The sequence below is a fragment of the Protopterus annectens genome, chromosome 3.part0, assembly GCF_019279795.1.
Source record: "Protopterus annectens isolate FY-2018-M chromosome 3.part0, PAN1.0, whole genome shotgun sequence".
NCBI classification, from domain to species: domain Eukaryota; kingdom Metazoa; phylum Chordata; order Ceratodontiformes; family Protopteridae; genus Protopterus; species Protopterus annectens.
This window is the reverse complement of record NC_056731.1, coordinates 1,547,231,945-1,547,258,353: the sequence shown is the minus strand read 5'-3', so window position 1 is coordinate 1,547,258,353 and position 26,409 is coordinate 1,547,231,945. Positions and strand designations below refer to the sequence as shown.

Sequence of the window (26,409 nt, the reverse complement as noted above, 5' to 3'; positions counted from 1 at the left end):
TTATTCTGCTCTTTAGTAACTTGAACTGAAGCTAGTGTGTTATTTGCTAGTAATTACAGATGTGGGGGTAGCCACATTCTTTGATTTCCTGTCCTTGCCTTTTTAAGTGGTGCATTGTGAAATTTTTATTGCTTAAAAACCTCAGCTTTGGCCAGCTAAGAACTTGGTTATATTCAACTGGACGTATAAGAGAATTTAAGTACCTTTATCTGCACTTTTTTAAAAAATAATACAGTATTTAATTTGATTTAAACTGTGTTGAAGGAATATTGAACTCAAGTTGCAGTTATTCTGCTCTTTAGTAACTTGAACTGAAGCTAGTGTGTTATTTGCTAGTAATTACAGGTGTGGGGTAGCCACATTCTTTGATTTCCTGTCCTTGCCTTTTTAAGTGGTGCATTGTGAAATTTTTATTGCTTAAAAACCTCAGCTTTGGCCAGCTAAGAACTTGGTTATATTCAACTGGACGTATAAGAGAATTTAAGTACCTTTATCTGCACTTTTTTAAAAACAAATACAGTATTTAATTTGATTTAAACTGTGTTGAAGGAATATTGAACTCAAGTTGCAGTTATTCTGCTCTTTAGTAACTTGAACTGAAGCTAGTGTGTTATTTGCTAGTAATTACAGGTGTGGGGGTAGCCACATTCTTTGATTTCCTGTCCTTGCCTTTTTAAGTGGTGCATTGTGAAATTTTTATTGCTTAAAAACCTCAGCTTTGGCCAGCTAAGAACTTGGTTATATTCAACTGGACGTATAAGAGAATTTAAGTACCTTTATCTGCACTTTTTTAAAAACAAATACAGTATTTAATTTGATTTAAACTGTGTTGAAGGAATATTGAACTCAAGTTGCAGTTATTCTGCTCTTTAGTAACTTGAACTGAAGCTAGTGTGTTATTTGCTAGTAATTACAGGTGTGGGGGTAGCCACATTCTTTGATTTCCTGTCCTTGCCTTTTTAAGTGGTGCATTGTGAAATTTTTATTGCTTAAAAACCTCAGCTTTGGCCAGCTAAGAACTTGGTTATATTCAACTGGACGTATAAGAGAATTTAAGCACCTTTATCTGCACTTTTTTTTAAAAAAATACAGTATTTAATTTGATTTAAACTGTGTTGAAGGAATATTGAACTCAAGTTGCAGTTATTCTGCTCTTCAGTTATTCCCACCCACCCTCCCTGTTTTTTTTTTTGGTGTTAATCTTAGTGGCCTTGAAACTGCCCGCCCCTCAGCCTGCCTCTGGGCCCATCTCATTTGCTCACTCAACTGAGTGCAGTGAGATCATATTCTGATTTCAGGCACTCCTACTGTGTACAAAGAGAGCATCTGAGAAACAGACAAAAAAATTAAGCTTATTTCCTGCCTTTCCTGTTAAGTGGTATAGACTATTTGTAGGCTTCTGAGCCCCCAAGCCCTTCAGTGTTTGAGGGAAGCCTTCTAGCTTGTTTTTTTTTTTTCTTATAACTAGCCAGTTTTCTAGTTTCAGCACTCAAATCTGTTTCTTTGATCTCAGCACTTGTTCAGATAAAAAAAAAAAAATGTTATCTGCGTTTACTGTACTTGTGTTTCTACCTACTTCATTTTACTTTTGCATCATCTTAAAAATACTCAATTGTATTTATTACTGCTTGGTGTAACTCATTCTAAGCCTTTTGGTTTAAACACTTGGGCTTCGGACCAGTTGTTTTGCACTGAGAGGGTCTGTGGTCTGCACTGTTGTGGCAAAACAGGTAGCTTACATCCTTCTAGGTTGGGAACTGCTGAGTGAGGGCTCAGTGTCTGTTATTCTAAAAGTGTATTAATTCTGGTTTAAGCACTTGGGCTTTCAGGCCAGTTATTTTACATTAAGAGGGTTCGTGGTCTGCACTCTTGTGGGAGGACAGGCTGGACTCTGCCCTTCTGAGCTGGGAATTTCTGGTTAAAGGCTTATAGTGCATGCATATCTGAACTGCTTCTTACCGAAGTTGGTGCACCTTGTTTGCTGTGGCATAGACTGGATTCGGGCCTGCTGGATCTAGCTTTGTTTGTGTAACTTGAGCACTAAACCAGACATTCTCTAAAGTATTCAATTGTATTTATTACTGCTTGGTTGTAACTTGATTAAAGTGTAGCTATCATTCTAAGTCTTTTGGATTAAGCACTTGGGCTTCAGACCAGTTGTTTTACATTAGGAAGGTTTGTGGCAAGCACTGTGGTGGCAGGACAGGTAGCTTTCATCCTTCTAAGTTGGGAACTGCTGATTGAGAGCCCAGTGTCCAAGGGTATTAGTTCTGGTTTAGGCACTTGGGCTTCAGGCCAGTTATTTTACATTAAGAAGGTTCGTGGTCTGCACTCTTGTGGGAGAAGAGGCTGGACTCTGCCCTTCTGAGCTGGGAATTTCTGGTTAAAGTTTTATAGGGCCTGAATATTTGAACTGTATCTTACTGAAATTGGTACACCTTGTTTGTTCTAGCATAGACTAGATCCAGGCCTGCTGAATCTAGCTTTGTTTATATGCTTGTTGTTTGTTTGCTTGTTATTTCCCTGGAAGCTAATTCCACCTAATACGCGGCTTCTCAGCGCTTCTGTGGATCACTAGTGATATCTGCATTGCTTACTGTACTAGTTCCTTGTTTCACTTGAAAGAAAGTTACTGTTTGTCGTTTTTGCATTTAGTTACTTGTAACACATTGCACTCAAGTTACCTGGCACTTGCTCACTATAGCAATTATATAAGTCAGCACTAAAATTAAAAGCACTACACCCTCACTCCCCACTGGCCCTTGTTTTCAATTATTAAGGAATTCCCAATATTATTCTAGCATGTCCAAAGGTCAGTTGTCAATCTCCTCTCCGGTCCAGCTGGTGAAACTGGGAATCTTGAGGCAATGTTATAACTGCCTCATGTACACAGACAACCCTCTCCTCCTCCCACATAACACAAATACTTGAGAGATGCAGCTATTTAGCCAAACTGGAGGCTGAGCTTTCTCAACTCAGGACTGGCAAGACCAGACAGGAGGAGAAGGCAACTACACACACCACAAAACCAGTCTCACATAATGCTACCACACCACTGAATCAAACACATAAACACACAAAGACATACTCGGAGGCTCTGAGTAAAATTTACCCTAAACAGCAGAGGCCTCCAAAGCAGACACCCAAACAACTGCTACCTCAAGAAACCCCACAAGCAACACATAAACCACAAAAGCAGTGTGCAAAGCAGTCACAGCCCTTAAGGCCAAATACAACACCAAACATACTTGTCATAGGTGACTCCATAGTCAGACACACTGACGTCCCACTCACCAGGCTGAACAAGGAGAGGGTCACAGTAAGCTGCCTATCGGGCGCTAGAATCCGCCACATAACACAAGTACTCTGGTCACTCCACGGCAAGTACAAATATGACACAGTCATTGTCCATGCTGGTGTGAATAACCTGAGACGTACTTCCCTGGACTACATGAAAAGAAACATAGAGGAGCTCTCTGATTATGTAGCCCAGGCAGGTATGACCCTGACCCTGAGCAGTATCCTTCCTTCACCAAGAATGATGCCACAATATAGAGACAAGATGATCAGCTTTAACAATTGGCTTAATGTCTAGTGTCATTCAAAGGGGATCCAGTGTCTGTCTGCCTGGGATGACATGCTTGACAAGCCACGCTGCTTCAAGGGACGGCTTGCACCTGTCACCCCTGGGATTCCGGATATTGGCTAAGGCTCTTGCCACTCCCATAGTGCCTTTTTTAGGCAAGGCTCAAATTCTAAACCTACCACCCTAGAAAACAAAAATGGGAAGAAACTGAGAGTAATACTGCTCAATGCCAGAAGTCTAAATCTCAAAATGCACGCACTCGAGGCCCTTCTCAGTATGGAAAACATCGATGTCTGTGCTGTAACTGAAACCTGGTTCAAGGCTCCGGAGAGCACCCCAGCACTATTAGGCTTTACCTCATATCATGCGTTCCGGCCCCAAAACCCAGACCACACCACAAAAGGAGGGGGTGTATCCATATTCATAAAGGATACCCACACCTCCAGGTTGGTGGCAACGCATAAGCTTGGAAACCATCCAGGTGCAACTAACCATAGGCAAAACTGCTCTACAAATTGTAGCATGCTACAGGCCACCCTCTCAAACTCAGGAACCCCACACAGCCTTCCTGAAGACACTGGAGGGTATAAATGTATCTCCAAACACCAATATATTGGGTGACTTCAACTACCCGAATATAGACTGGGAACATTACTCAAGCCCTAACTTTCTAGCCCAACGGTTCCTGGAGTTCATAAATTCAAATGCCATGGAACAGCTAGTCACTGTTCCCATGAGAGGAGAAAATATACTAGATCTCATTATCACAAACATGGGGACAAAATGCTCCACACCGAAATATATCCCTCATTGGTGAGATCTGATCATAAACTAATCTCACTGGAAATCCACATCCCGCCCCACCCCAAACAAAAAGACCACAGTGAAGAACTTCTCTAAAGCAAACTTCACACTACTCAAGGCTGGTGTGGTATCCTTCAAGGCCCCTGATCCAGTGGAAACCACAACCCAAGCTGCGGAAGCCCTTACAAATGCCTTCTATGAACACCTCCAGGACTGCATGGATCAGGCAATCCCAAATAAAACCAAGACTCTTTCCACAAAGGGCAAACATCCAGTCTGGTGGACCCCAGCCATTAACAAACTTTACAATAAGAGGAGAAAGCTATTACATGATAGAACAAAATCCATAAAAGGGAAGTCACCCCTGATCATTATTAGTAAAAAATACGAGCACTCATAAAATCAACTAAGGCCAATTTTGAGAGAAAAATTGCCATGGATTCAAAGGACAATCATAAGGCCTTTTTCAGCTATGTTAGGGACCTGGGTGGAAACTCCCAGATATGCACAGAATTAGTCCAAAATTATACAAAAATCACTGAACCCACAGACATTGCCAACATACTGGCAGACAGGTTCAGTGCAAACTTCAACCCCCTCTCCCCCCCTAAAGGAGAGATAACTATCCCAGCAGAGTGTAGCCTCCCAGACATCTCAAATGCGCAGGTGAAAGCTGCTCTCTCTAAAGCTAAAAACACAGCATCAATGGGACCGGATGGTGTCCCTGGCTGTGTGCTACACGAGCTAAATGAGGAATTAAACCCTCACATAAGGCAGCTGTTTAATCTCAGCCTTACCACAGGATACATGCCCAAGGAGTGGTGTACGGAAACTGTGGTCCCACTCCACAAAGGCAGTGCCTCTACAGACCCTGGTAATTACCGCCCCATAAGCTTAACAAGTCTAGTCTGCAAAGCTATGGAGAGGATCATAATGGAGCTCATAAGATATAGGGGACTTGCAGACATTGGACCCGACCCAGTTTGGCTTCGTCAAGGGCAGATCATGCCTTTTGAACTTGGTCGACTTCTTCGAAACAGTCACCAAGGCCATTGATGAGGGAAAGGCAGTCCATACAGCCTACCTTGACCTTGCAAAGGCCTTCAACACAATACCCCCCCTCGGGTATTGTAGAAAAACTTACCAGCTTAAATGTAAACCCATATGTCACAAGATGGGTTGCAAACTGGCTTAAGGACAGAACCCACAGGGTTAGAGTTGCTGGCGCTATGTCAGACTCCAAGCCAGTCACAAGTGGTGTCCCACAGGGCTCGGTCCTTGGCCCCCTATTGTTCAGCATCTACTTCTCAAAAGTACAGGCCAACATGGGAGGACTTTGGCTGACAAAGTTTGCAGACGACTGTAAACTGGGCGCCATAGTGGAAAGTGCATCGGACAAGGATATCCTTCAGAAGGGACTCATGGAAACAGATAGCTGGTGCCAGAGCCATGGCCTGAAGTTAAACGCCAAAAAATGTATAGTCATACCCTTCGGGAAAAACAAGGTAACCCCAAGCTACCATATAGGTGGCAATCCACTAAGCACAGAAGAGGTTATCAGGGACCTGGGGACCCAGGTTGACAGTGGCCTTTCTTTTGACACTCACGTTGCTAAAGTGGTTAGAAAGACCTTCTACATTGCCCACCTGATCATGAAGGGATTTACATCCAGATCTAGTGAGGTCATTGTTCGCCTGTACGCTTCACTTATCAGACCAATGATCGAGTACAATGCCCCATTTGGGATGTATCTCACCCGACATCTGCAGCAATTGGAGAGAGCCCAAAAGTTCCTCACCAAAAGGATAAAGGGACTCCAAAATCTGTCATATGCTGCCAGATTGAAGAAACTCCAGCTCTATTCAGTTGCATACCGTCTGCTCAGAGGTGGCATGTGCCTGACATACAAGGCCATGTCCAACCCGGAATTAATGGACATGCTCCACCTCATAAAATCCAAATCCACCAAAACCACTAGAGCAAGCAACTTAAACCTTAGCACGGATATAAATAGGACGTGCTGGAGGGATAGATTTATCACTCAGAGACTCCCTATGCTGTGGAATAAAATCCCGATCCATGTGAGGCAGAGCACCTCGCTGGCTCTGTTCAAGAGAAATCTTGACCTGTGGATGGGAGATCGTAGGTTTATCCTGGGAATCATCTCTGTGTCACTGCTGGACAGAGGCACAACAAACTAATGGGCACAGTATTTTTTCATATAAGGGGTGGCGTAAGCCACAAAAATTTGGGCTAGGCTTATAAATGCCTTAGGGCAGATAGCCTAGTATAAACCTATGAACCTATGAACCATAGATAAGGTTCTTCACCATATCATGGCAAGCTACAGGTCACTGTCTTTGCCCGCCCTTGTCTCAAGATTCTTACCTAAACCTACTAAAGGCACTCACCATCCAATCAATCACCATATACATGGGTAACTTTAACTATCCGTCTGTATGCTGGGAAGCTTACATTGCCTCAAATCTTACAGGCACAATGCTTCCTGGACTTTAATATCACAAACAACCTGGCACAGATAGTGCACACTCCAACAAGTGGATCAAACATACTAGATCTGTTTTTCACCAATATGGAAAAGCATTGCGTTCTGTTCTGGGACATGTCCTCACTAGCGTGGTCAGATCACAAAGCTGTCTCATTTGAAGTAAAAGTCAGCCTGGGAAAACCTAACTAAATCAATAATAGGAACTACTCTAAGACAAACTACATACTATTAGTGACAGTTTGTCAAAATTTAAGGCTTCCTCTAAACCCGATACCATAGCTATCTATGCAGAATTATTCACAGAGTTCCTATAGAAACATGTGAATGGTTGCAGAGAGGCTGCCATACCTACCAGAAGTAAACTCAAAACAAGCAGTACAAATAAACCCCATTGCTGTAATCTGCACCTAAACAGGGTATATAATAAAAGAAGAAAACTCGTGGCCAAAATCAGGAAGAGCAACTCCTTTAAAGACAAATGCTCTCCTATGCAACTAAACAAGAAACTAAGAGGTTTAATTTAAGTTCAACAAGGCCAGCTATGATGTCAGGCAAGTTTCATAGGCTAAGGACAATCACAAGGCCTTCTTCAGCTACTCTTAGGAGTTATTGATGGTGTAATTAGCCAGAGTGACAGTTTTCTCAAAAGGCACTATAATGCATTTCTTGGCATTTTTGGCATTGACTTTTAATCATTGACATTGACACAATCATTTGTCTGTGTTAAACCCTCTTGTAAGATGTTTGTGTTATGGGGTAGACTATGATAGTTCCCAATTTGCAGTCCTCTGTGAACTTGGTTCACCAATGGTCTTTGACATTAGCTTTTACTTTTGAAAAGTAAATGCCAGATGGGAGCAGTACCAGCACAAGCCCTAGTAGTGGTGATATCAAGTCATGACTTCCCAGGTATTGTTCGTGAGCTAGCTGGCAGACTAATGAGTTATGTAGGGATTTATGGCCAACCTATTGAGTTTGTCAACTACACCTGAGTGGGGCATTGTATCAAATGCCTTAGCCAGGTCCTGGTAGGAGGTATGCACCATTTTATCCTCATCTATTGCTTTGCCAGCCTTCTCAAAGAAGTCCACCAGGTTAATAGACATGTTCTTTCTTTGACAAAGCCAAGCTGGGTTGGGCCCAATATCTGAAGCTTGCCTATGCCTTTATTCATTATTTCCATGATCATCTGTTCTGTGGCTTTGCATATTAGATTAGTCAGACTAATAGGGCTGTAGTTGCTGGAGTCAGTTAAAGGTCCACCCATGTTCATAGGTTCATAGGATGATATTAGGCTATTGGCCAAGAGGCCCTTATAAGCCTAGCCAAGAATTTCACCCATGTTCCCACAAAGTCAGCACCCATTTTCCTGTCCAGCAGGGACACAGGTGAAATTCCAGGGGTATATTTTCTGTTTTCCATCCAGTCGTCCAGGTTCCTCTTAAAGAGGGCTAATAAGGTACTCTGTTTGACATGGATAGGGAGTCTATTCCACAGGTGGGGGAGTTGTTGGGACACACTCTATCCTACCAACAAGTTCTATTAATGTCACAGACCAGGCTGAGGCTTTGCGTGTGGGTTGGACGAGTGGAATTTGACATGGATATGCAGCAACTCCAATGAGGCTGAGTCTGAGATGCCATTGTATGGCAGACACAGGTCACCTCTGAGCAGTTTGTACAAGACTGAGTGGAGGGACAGGGTCTTTAGCCTATCTGTATAGGATAGGTGTTTGAGACCCTGAATTTTCCTGGTCAGGAACCTCTGTGGTCCCTCCACCTGCTGCATGTGCTTGGCAAGGTACATGCCAAAGGGGGCATTGTACTTAATAATGGGTCTAATAAGGGAGGAGTACAGGGTTGTGATGACCTCCTTGTTTCTGAATGAAATACCCTTACTTATGAGGTGGGCCATGTAGAAAGTCTTCCATGCAATGGAGACAACATGGCAGTCAAAAGTCAGGTTGCTATCAAACTGGGTCCCCAAGTCCCTCACGACTGATTGTGTGCTTAGTACATTGTGATTAATGGGATAATTAGTGGGGATGCCATTTTCCTGAAAGGGGTTAATGATGCATTTCTTGTCATCCAGTTTGAGGCCATGCTTCTGGCACCAGTCAGTAGTTTGGGTATGGCCCTCTTGAAGGATGTTCACATCACTAGGGGGAATTTATGACAGTGCCCAGCTTGCAATTATCTGCAAACTTGGTCAGCCATAGGCCACTGGTATTGACTTGCACTTCAGAAAAGTATATCCCAAACAGGAGAGGCTCCAAGACCAATTCTTGGGGTAGATCGCTTGTTATGGGTCTACTACTAGAGGTGGCTTCCCCTATTTTGATTGAGTGGGCTGTATCAGTGAGCCAGTTAGCTACCCATCTGGTAACATATGGGTTGATGCCTAGCTGGAAGAGTTTATCTATTATGCCCAAGTGGGGAATATTGACAAAGACATTGGCTAGGTCAAGGTAGGTGGTGTGCACTGTCTTCCCTTCGTCCATGGCTTTGGTGATTTTTTCAAAGAAGGCGACCAAGTTTAACAGGCATGATCTACCTTTGACAAAACCAAACTATGTGGGATCAAGTGTTTGGAGGTTGCCAATGTCCTTGTTTATAAGGTCCATGATAATGCATTCTATGGCCTTGCAGATCAGGCTAGTTAGGCTGATAGGCCTATAATTGCCTGAGTCAGTGGACGCTCCACCTTTGTGGAGAGAGATGACAGTGGCTGCCCTCCATTCTGCTTGGGATGAAGCAGGTGCACAGACTTTGGTTGAATAATGTGACTAGCAGTGCTGAGAGCTCCTGCCTGAGTTCATGTAGGACACAGCCAGGGATGTTGTTGGGTCCCATGGTGACTGTATTTCTTGCCATTGAGAGGGCATTAATAATCACTCCCTGGTGATGAGGGGAGGGAGGCAAGTGCTGGGGATTTCCTAGTTTACTGATGGGGGTGACAGGGGTTGAAGTTTTCACTGAACTTCTCTGCCAGCAGGTTGTCTATATCTATGGCATTTGTGTATGTGGTATTCTTGACCACCAAGTAAGAGTAGATTTAAAAGTTACCTTTGACATTGCTGACATATGTAAAGAAGGCCTTGTGATTGTCCTTAGTGGATGTGGCCAATTTGGACTTGAAGTTAGAAGAAATACCACAAGCAAAGAACAAGCCAAAAAATAAAGCAAAATGATTTATTTGTTTAGTGCCTCGGCTATTCCGCCATCAGAAACTTGAAGTTAGCCTTAGAGGATTCCACCAGTGACCTTATTTGCTTGTTCAGACAAAGTAGAGTTTGCTTCTAACTTGGCAACTGCTCCTTCTTGGTCCTGGACAGCAATTTGTTTCCTTTTATTATAGAGTCCAGTTTTTGCTGCTGTCCACCAGACAGGTTTACTCTTCCTTGAGGAAGATGATTTGGTCCTGTTAGGTATTTGTTGAGTCCACGCAGCTATATAGGTGGTCATATAGTTTTTTGGTGTAAGCTTGGACATTAGTGCTTGTTCCAAATGAATGGATAGTAGCTGTGAAGCTGCTTATACCTGCTCACAGGAGGTTGTAGGCATCTTTGGAAAAGTTTTTTTAGTTTTACCCTGGCAGGGGGGTGGGGGGTGGCAGGGGAGATGGTGATTTTGAAAGTGATTGCTTTATGGTTGGATCTTACCAAGGAGGATGACACTGTGAGGGAGCTACAGTGGCTACTCATGTTGGTTAGTATCAGGTCCAGAATATTTTCACCTCTTATGGGGGTGTCAACCAGCTGATCCAATGCATTGGCATTGATGAAGTCAAGGAATCTCTCGGCATTCATGTTTGAGCTAGAATAGGTCTTCCACTCTATGGTTGGGTAGTTAAAGTCACCCAGGATAAGGGTAGAGGGTTGGATCGTGATGGATTCAAGTAAGTCCAGATAGGTGGAGTGGGCAGCCAGAGTCATGGTTGGGGGTCTGTAGCTAGCGATGATTTGAATAGGTGTTTTGTCAACAGTAAACTGTGCCTGGAGTGTCTCCTGTGTGTCATACTGTTTGACCAGCCTGGAGGTGTGAATCTTTGATAAATATTGAAACTCCACCTCTTTTGACTTTGAAGCCCTCCATTTGGGGTCTGAAAGTATTGTAAGACAAGTAAACTGGTAAGGATGGGGTGCTCTCCACAGCCTTGAACCAGGTTTCAGTGACTGTACAAATGTCAGCATCTTCCAGGGGGAGGAATGCTTGCAATGAGTGCAGTTTCATGTTAAGACTCCTATTGATGTGGGATAAACATTGCAGTCCTGCTTGCTTGTAGTAAAAAGCCTGTTTTGAGGTTATAGTTAAAAAGTGACTCAAGTGGTCCTGATAGGTCATGTTTGAAGCTATTTAGGGTGCATCCCTGGAGAATGTCAGTGTCCATTGAGATGGCATTTTTGGCCTTAGTGAGAGCCACCAGAACCTGCTCCTGTTAATAACTGAGTGCTTATGCTAGTAGGTATTCCATGGGGGAGGCAGAGTACAAGTGGGTGGTGAAGTCTGAGATGAATTTATCAGCCATGAAATTCACTATGTCCCTCTGCTCAGTCAAGGTGGCACCACTGACCACATGTTTGGCACACTAATGTGTGCTGCATTTGAGGTTTTGGGCATAGCTGTAGAAGGCCTTGTGGTTGTCTTTAGCCTGTGAGGCTATCTTGAGCAGGAGCTCATAACTGGCCTTGTTGGACTTAATTAGTCATCTTAGTTTCCTGTTTAGTTAAATTAGAGACCTCCTATCATTGTGTGAGTTGCTCTTCCTGATTTTAGCCATAGTTGTGCTGTTTACTCTCTTCCTTGCAAGCCACTCCTCTATTGTTTGCACTCTCCTTATGCTGAGAGGTTTAATTTTTAAGGGAGGAAAGAGTCTGAGACAACAGAACAGTCCACCTCCATCTCCACTGGGAAAATCTCTTTTTGCATTGGCTTATCTTATAGACCACTTCAACACACTGCACTTTTCAGAAATGGACTGCAATAAGGAGTGTGGGGGGGGGGCATTGGATACGGAGGTAGTTCCGTACATGTACATGCCATAATAGCACTAAAGTATTACAGGGATGGAGGGAACCATGGCAGGATAAAAAAGATAAGGAAAAGCCCAGGTGTGATGTGTGTGTGTGTGTGTGTGTGTGTGTGTGTGTGTGTGTGTGTGTGTGTGTGTGTGTGTGTGTGTGTGTGTGTGTGTGTGTCCCTGTGTGTGTTTGTATTTATGTACTTTGTGTTTGAGAGAGTGACGGGGTGGTGTCACCGTCTACATGCACAGCAGCAGGTTGCTATAATGACATGCAGCCATAATCTGCATGTCATGGTAGTAACTGTGATTCACGCAACATGCAAATTAGCCAATAATGAGGTCTTACTTTATTGTGGCTAGCATTTGTCTGAATTGCAAATGGGCACATCTTATTGGAAGGGCCTTTTGAGCATGAGATATATGGTTTATGCTAGGATCTTTAATAAATTCCACCTGATAGCAGTTTTGTAACAAAATTTAGAAAGGCAATATTTTTTTATGAATTTGATTAAGCTATGGGATTTACCCATTTCCTTTTTTTGTTATATATCTGTTTTACAGAGTAAACTTCCTAGGAATATAGCAATAATTACTAAAATATTCTAAAGCACTTGAAAAATATAAATATTTCTCAGATATCATACTTGTTTATTTTATGTGGCAGTGCTAGTTTTGTGTGTGTGTGTGTGTGTGTGTGTGTGTGTGTGTGTGTGTGTGTGTGTGTGTGTGTGTGTGTATAGCTTGTCTTTTGTGTTAATGAAAAGTTAAATATAGTTTAAGGACTTACTATGTGCAGAAGGTGCATATAACTAATGCAATTCATTGTATCCGTGAATCTGCTATAATGAGGAAGTTCTTTTTCATTGCACAGCTAATACATAAAGGTAATGCGAGCATATCCAGGAATGTTAACTGTTACACAGTACTCAGCACTCATTAAGATGATCATTGAGTATAATGCCCCTTCCAGTAAGTACCTGTTTAAACACTTGCCACAGCTGCAATGAGCCCAACACTTTCTCACAAAAAAAAAAAAAAAATCAAAAGCCTCAGTCATAAATAGTCTGTGGAGCATCTCACATCCTTGTTTCTCTTCTCATTGTCATACAGGCTCCTGGAAGGCAACCTCTGCTTTGTGTAGAGAGCATAAGCAGACCCTATTCTGTCAAACTTAGTGCACATTTGCAAGTCTGCTGTTAGGAATATCCACTTAAGGGATTTCTATCTCTTTTCTAAAAATAAACAGGATGTGTTAGAAGTATATGTTTGTATCACAGAGATTACTGCATTTATGGAACTGTTTTCACTCCCATATAGCAAAGTATTTCTCTTACTCTAATTAAATGTAGTTCAGGCAAGTGGATGGGTGACCTCACATTTACTGTCAGTTTAGCAGCACTGTCCGTTATGGATAGGGAATATAAAGGCTAACAACTTTAGCAAGATTTCTTATTGTCATCACAGACCAATAGCCTAATAAAAACCTATGAAGCTATATAACCTTGTGTGTGCAACGGAATGCCCAAGTGAAGCCTTGCATTATATTACTTATCCTGGTCTTCTTTCCATTTTATTCTCTATCTTTGTTTTATTAAAATCAAGTATATTAAGCATAACATCAAAATCTAAACAGAATGCATTGACTGTTCAACAGCCCTTTCAACTACATCTATTTTCCTGTTTCTTTGTAAAAAGCTGTGGTAGTTTACTGATGCCCACGAGTTTCCAATTTCCAAATGATGATTTTTATCTGCTGTCTAGAAATGATTGCAGGTATTTGCCAACCAAGTAAAATATATTTGCATAACTAATATGTGTTCATGTTTATTATCATTTCTGGTAGTTTCTGCCATGAGCATGACAGAGGTTATATTCTAATTTCCTGTTTCTTTGTCAAAACCTCCCTAACATAAGAAAAATACGCTCTACCAAACACTTTAAAATAGACCTATTTCAAAACGAACTCAGAACATGTAATTGGAACCCCTTAAAATCACTTCCACTTAATGAAGCAGTATTATTCTTTAATTCTACTTTCCTTTCCATTTTGGACACACATGCTCCTGAGCATACCATTAGAATGAAGTCTAATACAGCCCCATGGCTCTCTAATGAAACTAAAAAACTAATCCTCTCTAGAAATAAAGTTTGGGCCAAATGGAGATGCCATAAAATCAGCTCTGATTTTCTTCACTTTCGCCAACTTAGAAATCTTACCAAAAAAGCTATAATCACTGACAAAAGAAAATTCTACTGTGAACTTCAAGAAACTCATTTCAATAAACCTAAACAATTCTGGTCCTCGATCAATAGACTCCTTTCACCAGGAACAGCCAAAACTCCCTCCCCCCTAAATGCTGACCCAGACACCCCTCACCAAACTGCAAATGCTTTTAACTCTTTCTTTACTGAAACTATTCAATCTCTTGCTAGACAACTGAACACCAATAACTTCTATCCTCCAAATAATCTAGTAGGCTCTTCTTACAACTTCTCTCTACAACCCATCTCTACCTCTTTCATCTACAGACTTATTCACAAACTGAAACCTTGTACCCCCTCTGCTGACAAGCTCCCTTCTCTTTTTCTTCAAAAGGCAGCCAAAGAAATTCCATACCCGATAAATATACTCATAAATAGGACAATCCAAGAGGGAATCATCCCTGATATCTGGAAAGTCTCTCATATTATCCCACTACACAAAGGTGGTAACTCTATTGACTACTCTAACTTTAGACCAATTGCTCTTCTCTCACCTTTAGCTAAGATTATGGAGAAATGTATTCATCAGCAACTTGTACAGTATCTCTCTTTACACAACATTATAGCTAACTGTCAACATGGCTTTAGACCTCACCATAGCACCACCACTGCCCTCCTTTCCTTTGTAGATACCCTCAACAGCAATCGCAACAATAATCTTTTCTCTTCTGCTCTATTCATTGACCTCTCTAAAGCTTTCGACATGGTTAACCACTCTTCTTTAATTAACATCCTCAAATCCCTCTCATTTGATAACCTTGCCATTAAATGGTTTAGTTCATATCTGAGTAACAGACAACAAGCCGTTCTTTGGGACAACCACATCTCTTCCTTATTGCCCATTTCTATTGGAGTCCGAGGGCTCTATTCTTGGTCCACTTCTCTTCTCCTCTATATTAATGATCTTCACTCTGTAATCCCTCAAGCTACCTGCATTCAATACGCTGACGACTCCACTATTATTTGTTCAGCATCTTCCTCTTCAGATCTAATCTCACTAACTCAAAATATCTTCAACACAGTAGAAACATGGTTTACTAGACGGTACCTCCTTCTTAATGCTAAAAAAACTAAACTTCTCCTCTTCACCCCCACCACTCGAACCTCCCCATTAAACTTCACCATCTTGTCAAACAACGCCACTGTCATCTTTCCTGACTCAACAACTAAACTGCTAGGAATAACCATTGATAACAATCTCACTTTTGATCAACACATCAACAACACCATCAAATCAGTTAACAGAAAATTAGGATCCTTATACCGTATTAAACCATTTCTCACCCCATCTACTAGAGCTACTATCGCCCACTCCCATCTTATATCTACTCTCTTTTATGCCTCTACAATCTTCACCAACCTCAAGAAAGCTAACCTAAACAAACTAGCAACTTGCTATAACAACATTGCCCGCTTTGCCACTGGTAACCCTTTCAGAACCCATCACTGTCTTAATTTGAAACTTTTAGGCTGGCTAGAACTACAAAACTATCTTATAATCTCACAACTTACTATTGCCCACAAAATACTGTACCAACCTGATAATACCCCTATACTTTCACAACTTTTAATCCCTTATAACAATCTTACCTCCCTTCGATCCTCTTGTAAACTCCTGGCCAAATCTATAAAGTCCCACAACTTAGCTGGCGACTCTCTATTCACTAATACTGTTGGTAGAATATGGAATCTGCTACCTAGGGATATAACTCTGATCACATCCTTACCTCTCTTCAAACAAAAAATCAAACTGTACTTCCAAAATCACTGGCTTTGTTCATGTAGTACACCAGACTTAACTTTCTTCATTACCCTTTTCTCTACCTTTAACCCTACTCTGTGCTTAATAGTTAAGCAAATACCTAGTTTTTCTTTTTGCCCTTTGCAGTCCTTCTATGCTCTGACCTACTTCTCTCATCTCTCCCCTCTCTTCTCTTTCGTCTTCTTTTCTCTTCTCACTTCTTGACTACTGTCTCTTCCCTCTTTTCTAGTTTTGTATTACTCCTTCAACTTTTCTAGTCACCTGTACTCTAATTTTTTTTCTATATTTTAGAAGCTTTTTTGGCACAGCCTGTATCCATTAATTAAGATGCTTTGTAACTGACCTAGTATTATTCATGTCTACTGTAGTTTTGTGTGGCTTAGCTTTTTGTTGATTTTATTACTAATTTTATATTCTTATTTTTATTTTTATTTTTTTTTATTATTAACATGTCTCTTTGTTGTGTTTTGTGTGGAGCTTTTCTCCCCGGGCCTCTACTGAAAATGGAAATATATCCAGCTAGACTAGCCTGGTCAACAAATTTAAAATAAATAAATAATTTATGTTTTTAGTTTTCCAATTTAGTCAACCTGTATTTTCCTGCAAGTAATAGTTTATAATGCATTATCTACACTAACATTTTGCAGGTACATTGGCTATGCCACTCTAATTAGCAAACATAATGCTTAGAAAAGACCTAATTTTTAATTTTCTTCTGAAATAAGAAAAAAATATTTAAAATATTTACAAAGGCAAGAAAGAAAGAAATAATGAAAAAAGTCACAAAATTATTATCACACATAAGAAAGAAACTTTATTTCAAAAGTATTACAAAGCACAAGAAGAAAGAAACAACATAAAATTATTAAACTACTTCAGAAAGATACAAATGCAAGACAATCATTTGTGGGGGTGTAAAATAGTTGCCCGAAATAATTACATTGTCGACTGAGGTTAGAACCAGAGAATGAAGACTAAGAGACTGATAAGCAAACTTTATCAAGGTTAGTTGAACAGAACAAAGGGGAAAAGGCATAAGGTTGAAGCAGACCCGAGACGAGAATCTGATACTGATCTGGAAATGAGTTCCCAGGCACATAAGGATAATGATAATACTTGCTTCTAATCAAGTTATTAACAGTACATGGAAGAGCGCAGATGTTCCACAAGTTAGGGAAGGAAAGGAGCTAGCAAGTAACATAAAATATATAAAAGACCATTAACAGGAGATGGAAGTATGGAAGGCCCTGTCAGAATAAAAATATTTTTCCTAACTTCAACAGATAAATGTAGCCCTGGTAGGCAAATGGCTAAGGGAAACATTAAAGTCAATGGCAGAGTTCTGATATATGTGAAATGTGGTGGAAGGGCCTGAAATGAAGCTCCCTGGAAAAACTGAGCAGACTATGAGGGGGGAGGGGAAATATGGGTCAAACTGTAAATTTGTATTGGGCATTTTATCAACTGGCTTAATTCTAAAGCATTGTTTTACATGTCTGAAGTTAACCAGTGTCAAGATGCACCAAGGATGAGGTTCATACCCTTTTTTCTGTTTGTTTTCACTATCACTATGACATTAATGACGAATATGTAACTTTAATAGAGCTGTCATTTAATAAAAACAATTAAGACAGAAACATTATTACAAAATTATTACGAAGCAGAATAAAGAAAGAAGGAAGGAAGGAAAGAAGGAAATAGAACAATCTGTGTTCAGTATAATGCTTTTATTAGTGCCTGCATATGTTTATTTACATATTGGTTAAACAGTGTACAAGGACCATTTTCAGGCTCAGTCCAATTGATTAATTGGTTATATTCATAATGTTGAATAGTCAAAATGCTGAAAAGCATCACAATGTGCATAACACACAGGTTAAATTGCAATGCAATAGAGAGAGATGTTTTCCCCTTTCCCCAGTGTAATGCAATCTGTTTGGTATATATAAGAGGGTGTTTGGAGGGGCACAGAGAAGCTTGCCCCCTGCAAAGAACATGTGCTGTGGTTTTCAGCATTGTGAATTTCAACCTTTTGTGGTTGATGTAATGCCATGATCATTCTGCATTATGAATGTATTCCAGTTAAATATAATAAAAAGTGAATAATGATTGGACTGTCCTATGCAATATTTAGTACAAAAGATTATAGCGATGTTTGACTATCACATGATGTATTCCTGATGACAAGTATCAAAAACAATCAGAATTGTAACTGTTCTGGACAGCATAGGACTTCAGAATCATCTTTTATGCCCTTTGGCTTATCTGTTCCATCACATTTGACTTCAGTGAGACACAGCAGAGTTGATTGTGCCTCTGTAGTCAAGCAAGAGTGCTGATGTCTGTTTACTGCCTTACATTTCATAGTGTGTGTGTCTGACATACAGCTGGCTTTAGCACAGAGATATAACTTTGATTAACACAAGTATATATATATATATATATATATATATATATATATATATATATATATATCATACAAATATCTGACACGTTTTTCATTACTTTATTTTTGTGTTTTCAGGGCAGAGCTTTGAACCAAAGTCAACGCTAAGAGAGGCTGCATCCAACATCATCTGTTGTATTCTTTTTGGTAATCGTTTTGATTACAGCTTTGCCATGTTTGCCAATTTAATCGAACGTATTGATAAAGCTACAAAACTTATTGGTGGATTTTGGGGAGAGGTAAATACAAAAGACTTTCTAATGACATTTCAGTTTCATTATATGTATTTCATTTTACTATACATAGTAAGTAAACAGAGTTCTGTATCATGATATCATAATAAGTATATTATCATTATAACAAGTACTTTGTATTTTTTTCAGTATCAAAAAGATTGCCAAGTACAAAGAAAGCTTACTCATAAACTTTTATTGTGCTAAATGCTTTAGGTTTTCACATTTTCAGACTTATCTGAAAAATGTGTCAATAACAAAAAGGTGCATGCAAGTTACCCATAACCTCTTACAAAGTGTTAACAGGATGTAACTGACTAAATACTGTAATGATAGCATAACTTTAACACATGCACATTGTCAAGATCCTCATAACAGCCACATTTTTTGTGTGTTCCTGTTTAGGGACTTAAGTGCTTCAAAGGGCATTTTCAGTAGAACACAGAAAGGAGGTTAAATGTTCATTTACTCAATAAAAGTGTTTACCCACCATGCCTTCTCTGTAAAGTCTGTGTGCCAACAGTCCTTAAGCATGGAGAAGGCATTTATAAAGCACAGGAAGATGAAATAAACGTTCTTAACTTGTAGATTAAACTCTGTGATACCAGCCTGGGCCAGCATTGTTTTGTTCCTTTGGTACTGAAAACAAATAAAGCCTCCATTTGTCTATTATATAACTCTGAGAAAGTCACTTAATCAGACTGTGACTGGATGTTTGCAAAAAGCAGTGTTCTAGTTAAAAAACTAAAAGAAAACGAATAAATAGTCTTTGACAATTTATTGGTCAGTAGAGGTTTTCAACATGGCAGGAAGACTATTGCAGATTTTAAAAGCTGTGAGAGAAAATGGTCTACCAATGAAATTTAGATATTTTTCATGGTTGGGTGAGGATTACAGATGGTTCATGCAGTCTAAAGGTGCATGAAGTTTTGTTTCTTGGCAGAAGAAGCCTGTCTTCACAGGTGGGCACATTTCCTAATAATAGTGTTTGTTCAGTGAGGAAGATGATATTTTTCAACAGACAGCTATGCCAGAGCACCATGCAATGGGCATGGACAGATTCTGTACAAATTCATTAGTATAAATCTGATGGTATAAATCCAGAGCATATTAAAGGTAAGTCAGCAGATGTTAAGCCTGCTAGGTTGTTGTATCTTTTGGCTTTTCCTGGTTAGGTGTTGCCACAGCGGAACTCCGGTCCGCTAATGATTGGCAGCAGATTTTTACGTACCGAGTTGCCAGCCCTGACGTACAACCTTCAACGAAGGTACGCCCATTAACACATGTCTCCACACAGAAGACGCTTTAGCTGAGAATCGAACAGGACGACATCTGACTGTGAGGCGACAACGCTACTGCAGCACCACCACCGCAGGATTATCAAATGCTGCACAATGTCCCTTTGCATGGAAGATAACTATCTCTCTCTCTCTCTCTATATATATATATATATATATATATATATACATACATACATACAAATATATATATATATATATATATATACAGTACCCCTTGAAACCATCGAAATTCCATAACATCGAAATTCATATGGTCGAGACCATATCACTGAGTGTTTAGAACATCGATGTTGTCAAGGGGAAGAAAAAGGCATGTAAAACAGGGAAAAAGCTAGTGTTTCTGCAGGGCAGCAAGGTGCCCTGCACATTGTGTCTGTGAATGTGCCATATCTGTGATGGCACTGCAGACAGGGTACGGGAAATCTCCCATTTAGCGCTTCTGCATATAGCGCTAAAACTGAGATTTCCCTTTACCTCTCTGTAGTGCGAGCTGGAGTTGATATATTAAAGTAGGGGGGTGTGGGGGCACAGCCCCCCACATGGGGATGCAGGGGGGTTTGACCCCCTGCATACACTTGTTTTAAAAGTTTTTTTTTTGTTTCACTTCAAAGCTTCAATGTTCCGAAATATCGATGATATGGTCTCAACCAGATGACATTTGATGTTTTGGAATTTCGATGTTTTCAAGTGAAACCATATACACATAGATATATATATATATATATATATATATATATATATATATATATGTGTGTATATATACATATATATATATATATATATATATATATATATATATATATATATATATATTTACATGCAAATATTTCAGACATGGGCATTAATGCCCTTCTAGCTTGCCAGTAAACCAAAACAGGTGTTCCCTTAATAAGCGTCCAGGCTGTCCTTAAAAATATCTAAACTAGTTCTTGCTTTAATGCAATTTGGTAGTCCAGTCCATGCATCTGCTGCTTTTTCTGCGAACCAATTGATACACTTCTCATTCCTATAAGTCTCCTACATAGCCTGTCTCATGATTCTCTACTACTTTTTGATAATCCCAAACATTCCCAGAAGTAGCTAAATGTCCTATATACCTGAATAAGATCTCCTCTTAATTATCTATATGAGACAGTGTATAAGTTCAGATATTTTAGTCTTTCATAACAACTTAAATTTTCACATCCTTGGTATTTTTCTGCTATACTCTTTCTAGTTTGTTCATGCCTGTTTTCTTATAAGGTGTTCATATTGTTATGCCATACTCATGTTTGGGTCTAATGTAACAAAGACGTCATAAAGATGGTAGGCCTATACTCACTGCACTGATTATGTCTAATGGTGTCTGTGAACACAGCAGGAAACTGACTCCACAATTTGATAAAAAGGCCATGGTAGATATCACAACTGAGTTTACTTACAGGCAAGTATGTACCTGGGATACTGCTGCGTTCCACTACAGGTGACTAGGCAAAAATAGGTAAGTTTATGCACATATAGTGCAGCATGGAGGCTTCACATATGCTCTTTATGACCAAGATATTTATCCTGATGCTATTATTAATGAAAGAAAGCACCTTCTGTGTTCTCCAGCTAGAGGGTTATTACATGGCAATGGAGGGGGGGGGTGTCAAAGATAGTATGCACACTTTGGGATTCTCATGAGGCAAGTGCAGGAAATAAAGTATACATCCTTCCAAATGTTTTATGTGGGTAATATAATTAAGAAATTCACCAAAGACCATACTTTTTACAGGATTCTAGTGTAACATGGACAGTTCTTATTAATGAAAACACTGTGAGCTGTATAAAGTTTTCTGTAATTTCCACTTTATTCAATCACACATAATAATTTTATAGTACTAATAGTGCTGTTATTGTTATATTTACAAGGTCTACAATGGTGTTCCTTTCATCAGATGCCTTCCTTTACCACATCGAGACATTTTCAAAACCATATCCATGGTCCATAATTTCTTAAGGATCATCATAATGGATCATAAAAAGACATTGAAAGTGGGTGAGCCACGAGACTTCATTGATCTCTGCATTGAAGATATTAATAAGGTTAATATTTTTTTTTTAATCGCTGTTAAAGTTTACAGAAATGTTTGCTGAAATGTTTACATTTGTTTCAATAACATAGATGTGTCTTTCTATCACTTATTAGGTAAAGTTTGGATGTCTTTGTCCAGAATATATGACACAATATTATGATCAATTCTCTAGAATAACATAAGCTAATATTTAATTCTGAGAGATAGAAATAGCTGTCTATGCTCCTGCACTAATCCTAAACAGCTATACAGCACTACCATTCTGCACTCACACACATGCTACTATAATTCCGTCATCCAATTCCAACCTTATTGTAAAACATCCTCTCTACCTCCCTTCCACTTTGCCAAATTCATACTCATTGAATGCAATTTCTGAGTGGCTGCTTTGCTCAGTGTCAGTGGTGCAATAGGTAACACACTTGATTTTAATACAAGTGGCTGTGGGTTCTACTCCTCTCTGAAGTAGATGGAATACTGAAACTGCAGTACAAGTGTAGCTATTTTAACCTTGTGACTCTGAACTACAGTATCGTCCTCCAGTTTCGTAAATATCCAGGTCTGACAGTAATCACATTTGTAAAAATAAATCAGTCAGGGAAGTCAAATTCTAAGTATCTCATTCTTTCTGTCTCTTGTGATACATAGTGGGGCAAAACTAGAGTTAAGGGTTATATCATTCCTCTGGACTGTATATCCATGTCAGACCTACCTAACTGATGCTGGTTCTGTTGTTCTACTGCTTAACATTAAACACGGATCATCCATAAATGAGAGTCATAGAGAATGGTGTGGGGTAATCACGTGATCAGGAAATCAAGGGCAATAACAGGGGGCAGGACATGTGGCAGTAAATGAAGGCAGCAAATAAGTAAATTAATCTCTGTAGGACACCTTATCAAAATGAGGTTGTCTTACACCAGGCCCCTCCTGATTGCCATCCATAAAATACTAGAGGTCATGAAATCTAAAATTCTGAGATATCCCCTGGCAGATGGCAACATTTAGTTGAAAAATATCAGAAATTATCCCAATCTTTTGAATGATTCTCAGAACCCAAGTGTCTGAAGGTATCTGGTGCTACAGAGGAAAGTGAAGATTTTGGAAAGCTTTACTGAATGCCAGAGTATAGAGAGGAAAGCACATGGAGGGGCATCTAGTCAGCCGATTTTCTCATTTTGTCATTGGTTTTGTGAGGACCTTCCTTCCTTCTTTAAAAGCTCCTACCATTGCTCTTTGACATTTTGTTTGCCTGTGCCTTCCTTGGGAGTGCTTGTTCTGTTCCTGAAAAAGAAACCTGAACTGGAAGAAATGTTTCTAGTATATTAGTGTAAGGAGAAACAAAAAAATCTGAGGAACCCCTGAATTAAAATGTTTCCGTTCTTCTAACTTTTTAAGGACCTTAGCAGTGGAAGAAACAAATAATATTGTTTTATCCAGGGTAGCACTCAGGATTTCAGCATTGACATCATCTGGTTAATTCTTAGAAACTAGCCAGGCATATCTTATCAGTGACTCTGTGGCAGTTGCTCTAGAAAAAGCATCAGAAATGTCATGATCACATTTTAGAGAAAGTTTGATTATTCAAGACATAGAGGGTGCTAATGAATCCAAAGATGGCTTTGTTACTGAGGAAGGGAGGTCAGCAATTAACTTTCTCATACTAGCAAAGGAAGTCAACTGAGACTTAGACGTGTGAGCCTGACAATTCGCTATTCTGAAGACTAAAGTGGAAGAAGTATAAACCTTCTTCCCAACATATCAAGGCTTTCCCCAGCTTGTTCAAAGAAATATGTCCAGCTGCTGTAAGTAGTTTGTCAGAAGCTGATTTTTACAGAGAAATTACTTTACGATTTGACCTGGGGTTAAGAGAAAGGAATCTGGAGGGCAGGGGCATGTAACATAATTTATCAGACTTACTGGGAGTAGGTGGCTGACTGTCAGGCAAATGCTGGATACAATGAAAGCATCCTCAAAATTTGGCAACAGAGGAGGAACATCCCAAGCTGAGTAAAATCCACCTGTATCAAATCATAATATTTTTGTCAGAATACTGTTAAATTGTTTTTGTTCCCATTGAAACAAGTCCTTTTTTCTGGCAATAGTGTCAGAAAAATACAACACTTCAGGAAGGGAATCTGAAGAATGACTTTCTTCAGAGCCAGATTCCCCATACAGTGGAGTGGGAACTTACAAAACACAGTCGATGTGCAAATCCAGTTCCTCAGATTAAGGATTAGAATCTGAGAGAAGAAAATCTGTTCTTTTTTAATGAGGGGGAGACTCAACATATAAAGACTGAAAGGTTTTAAATAAATCTTTGGGAAAGCCCAGTTAATCCCCCTTATCTGTTTTAGGAGAAAATAAAGGTAAATCCACTCTGCTTCCTTTTTCTCAGATAGTCCCAAGAACAAGAGTGTCTTGAAGGATGATCCCTTCCCTGGGAAAGAAGTTCCTGAAAGCAACTAAGTGAAAACTCATCACCTGGTCCCTTCTTCAATGACAGTAAAAGTGTATCTGCCTTACCTAACAAGGGCAGCTAAACAGTTTCAGAAAGTACTTGCTTCACAGTACTTAGTGGCTTCCTTAACAGCAGCACTAGAGAGATTCATAGAAAGTGATGAACAGTTGGAGGAATGGCAAATGGTCACAGTGGAGTTACACATCAGTGTCTGAGGCAAGGGGAAGCATGAGTCAAGACATAAGACAGCATATAGCTTTCTTTTTGATACTCAGGGAGAGGAATTGATCAAGTTAACTGGATTCAGGTCTCTGACCTGCCACAAATGTCTGACAGGTGGCTAGTGAAGCTTTGAAGCATATATCTTACCTTATGACAGAAAAGTTAAGTTTTGATGTAAGATTTTTATTAACAATCAACAAACAACTAGCCCCAGTCCCTAACAACACTTTTTGAAAATATCAATACTTTTCCTCACAAAAAGTAGTAAATTAGAAGGGAATCTCCATAGGTTATCCAGGATATTATGTCTACTGAAAAAGATGTCTGAGAAGTGGATAACAGATACTTGATAGCTGGTCTTACCTTCTGAGAGAAAAGTCAAAGACTGTGTTAAAATCTTTTATTGAGAGCCATGAAACACTCCAACCACTTCAAAAACAAACCCTTATTACAGAAAAGTAACACTTTTCCTCACAAAATCTGATAATTAGTAAAGGACTTCCCACAGGGACTCAGAACAATCTATCAAAAAAAAGGTGTGTAGCAGATAGCTAAGCCTAGCATAATCAAGGAAACAACTTAATAAGAAAAACAAGTTGTCAGGTAAACATTTTAATAACAGTCCTCACAACCACAAGTCTTAGCCACTACCCATAAGTTTTGACCAAAAAGTAAAACTTTTTTCCCCTCACAAAAATCAGTTATTTGAAAAATTTCCCACAGGGAGCCACAAGAAAAAAAGTGTCATATATGAGGAAAAGTTTTAGTGACAACCACTAAAAAGAACTGTTATCACCTCTAGCAAAAATTTCCCCCAAAAAAATAATAAAACACGTTTCTTCACAAAAAATGATAAAGTGGAAGGTATTCCCCAATAGTGTACCTTATCCCTAGATGACTATGCCCAAAGGGAAGAGTGGACTTCAATGGCAAGAAAGTTCTGAAGTTTTGTCATCTTTGCAACTGATTTTGGTCCTGCTTTCATTGAATATTCATTGTAGATTCGCTTAGGAACATAGAAATTACCCTAAAGCTTTGGAATCCAGCTAGCTGATCCAAAGTGTAAGCTGCTGCAGCAGTGATTAAATGATGAATATCTTGTCATTGTTAGGCATGTAAATCCAAGCAACACAATCAGCTAATCGATTCTTGCTCCCATATTTGATTTAACATTGCCTATTCAAAAAAAAAAAAAAAAAAAAGTTAAACACGCAAATTAACTATTTGAAACTTAATGTATTCATAATGAAAGTAAATGTGATAGGGAGAAAAAGTCAAGTATCCATCTAGGAAAAAAAAAAACAAGTATCAATCTAAGAAGTCCTAAAATAAGTAAATGTTTAACAGAAATAAAAAAGAGAACATCTATGCAGAAGTATTGAGAAAACATGAATGAACATATAACAATGTTTTTAAAATAACCATTTTTGTAACTTTAGAGCAGTCAGATTGTTGACTCAATGCTTTAGGCAACAAAAGGTTGAAAGGATGATAACTAAAATTGAAATTATGAGAACAGCAGGGTAGAAGAAGACCCAGGGAATATCATGAATGTAATGGTGGATTATTATACTATACTATACTACAGAAGCAAGATGTAGCGGGTGAGAGTAACACACAGGAAATGGTAACAGCGTCTATATCATATTATCGTACAATGTAAATAGTGAATGTTATTTCATTGTACCGATAATATCGAAACAAAATATCGAACAAATGGAACAGCAAATTTTTTCCCAGGGAA

At 39.5% G+C, this 26,409-nt stretch overlaps 1 protein-coding gene across 1 annotated transcript in view; it reads left to right on the top strand.

The window, feature by feature from the left end:
* Positions 1 to 26,409, top strand: part of LOC122797109 (cytochrome P450 2J5-like) — a 276,891-nt gene that overhangs the window by 205,629 nt on the left and 44,853 nt on the right. The window contains exons 4-5 of the mRNA XM_044065906.1: positions 18,470 to 18,630; positions 21,819 to 21,992. Coding sequence (XP_043921841.1) covers positions 18,470 to 18,630; positions 21,819 to 21,992 — 335 coding nt within the window. The remainder of the gene's footprint in view (positions 1 to 18,469; positions 18,631 to 21,818; positions 21,993 to 26,409) is intronic.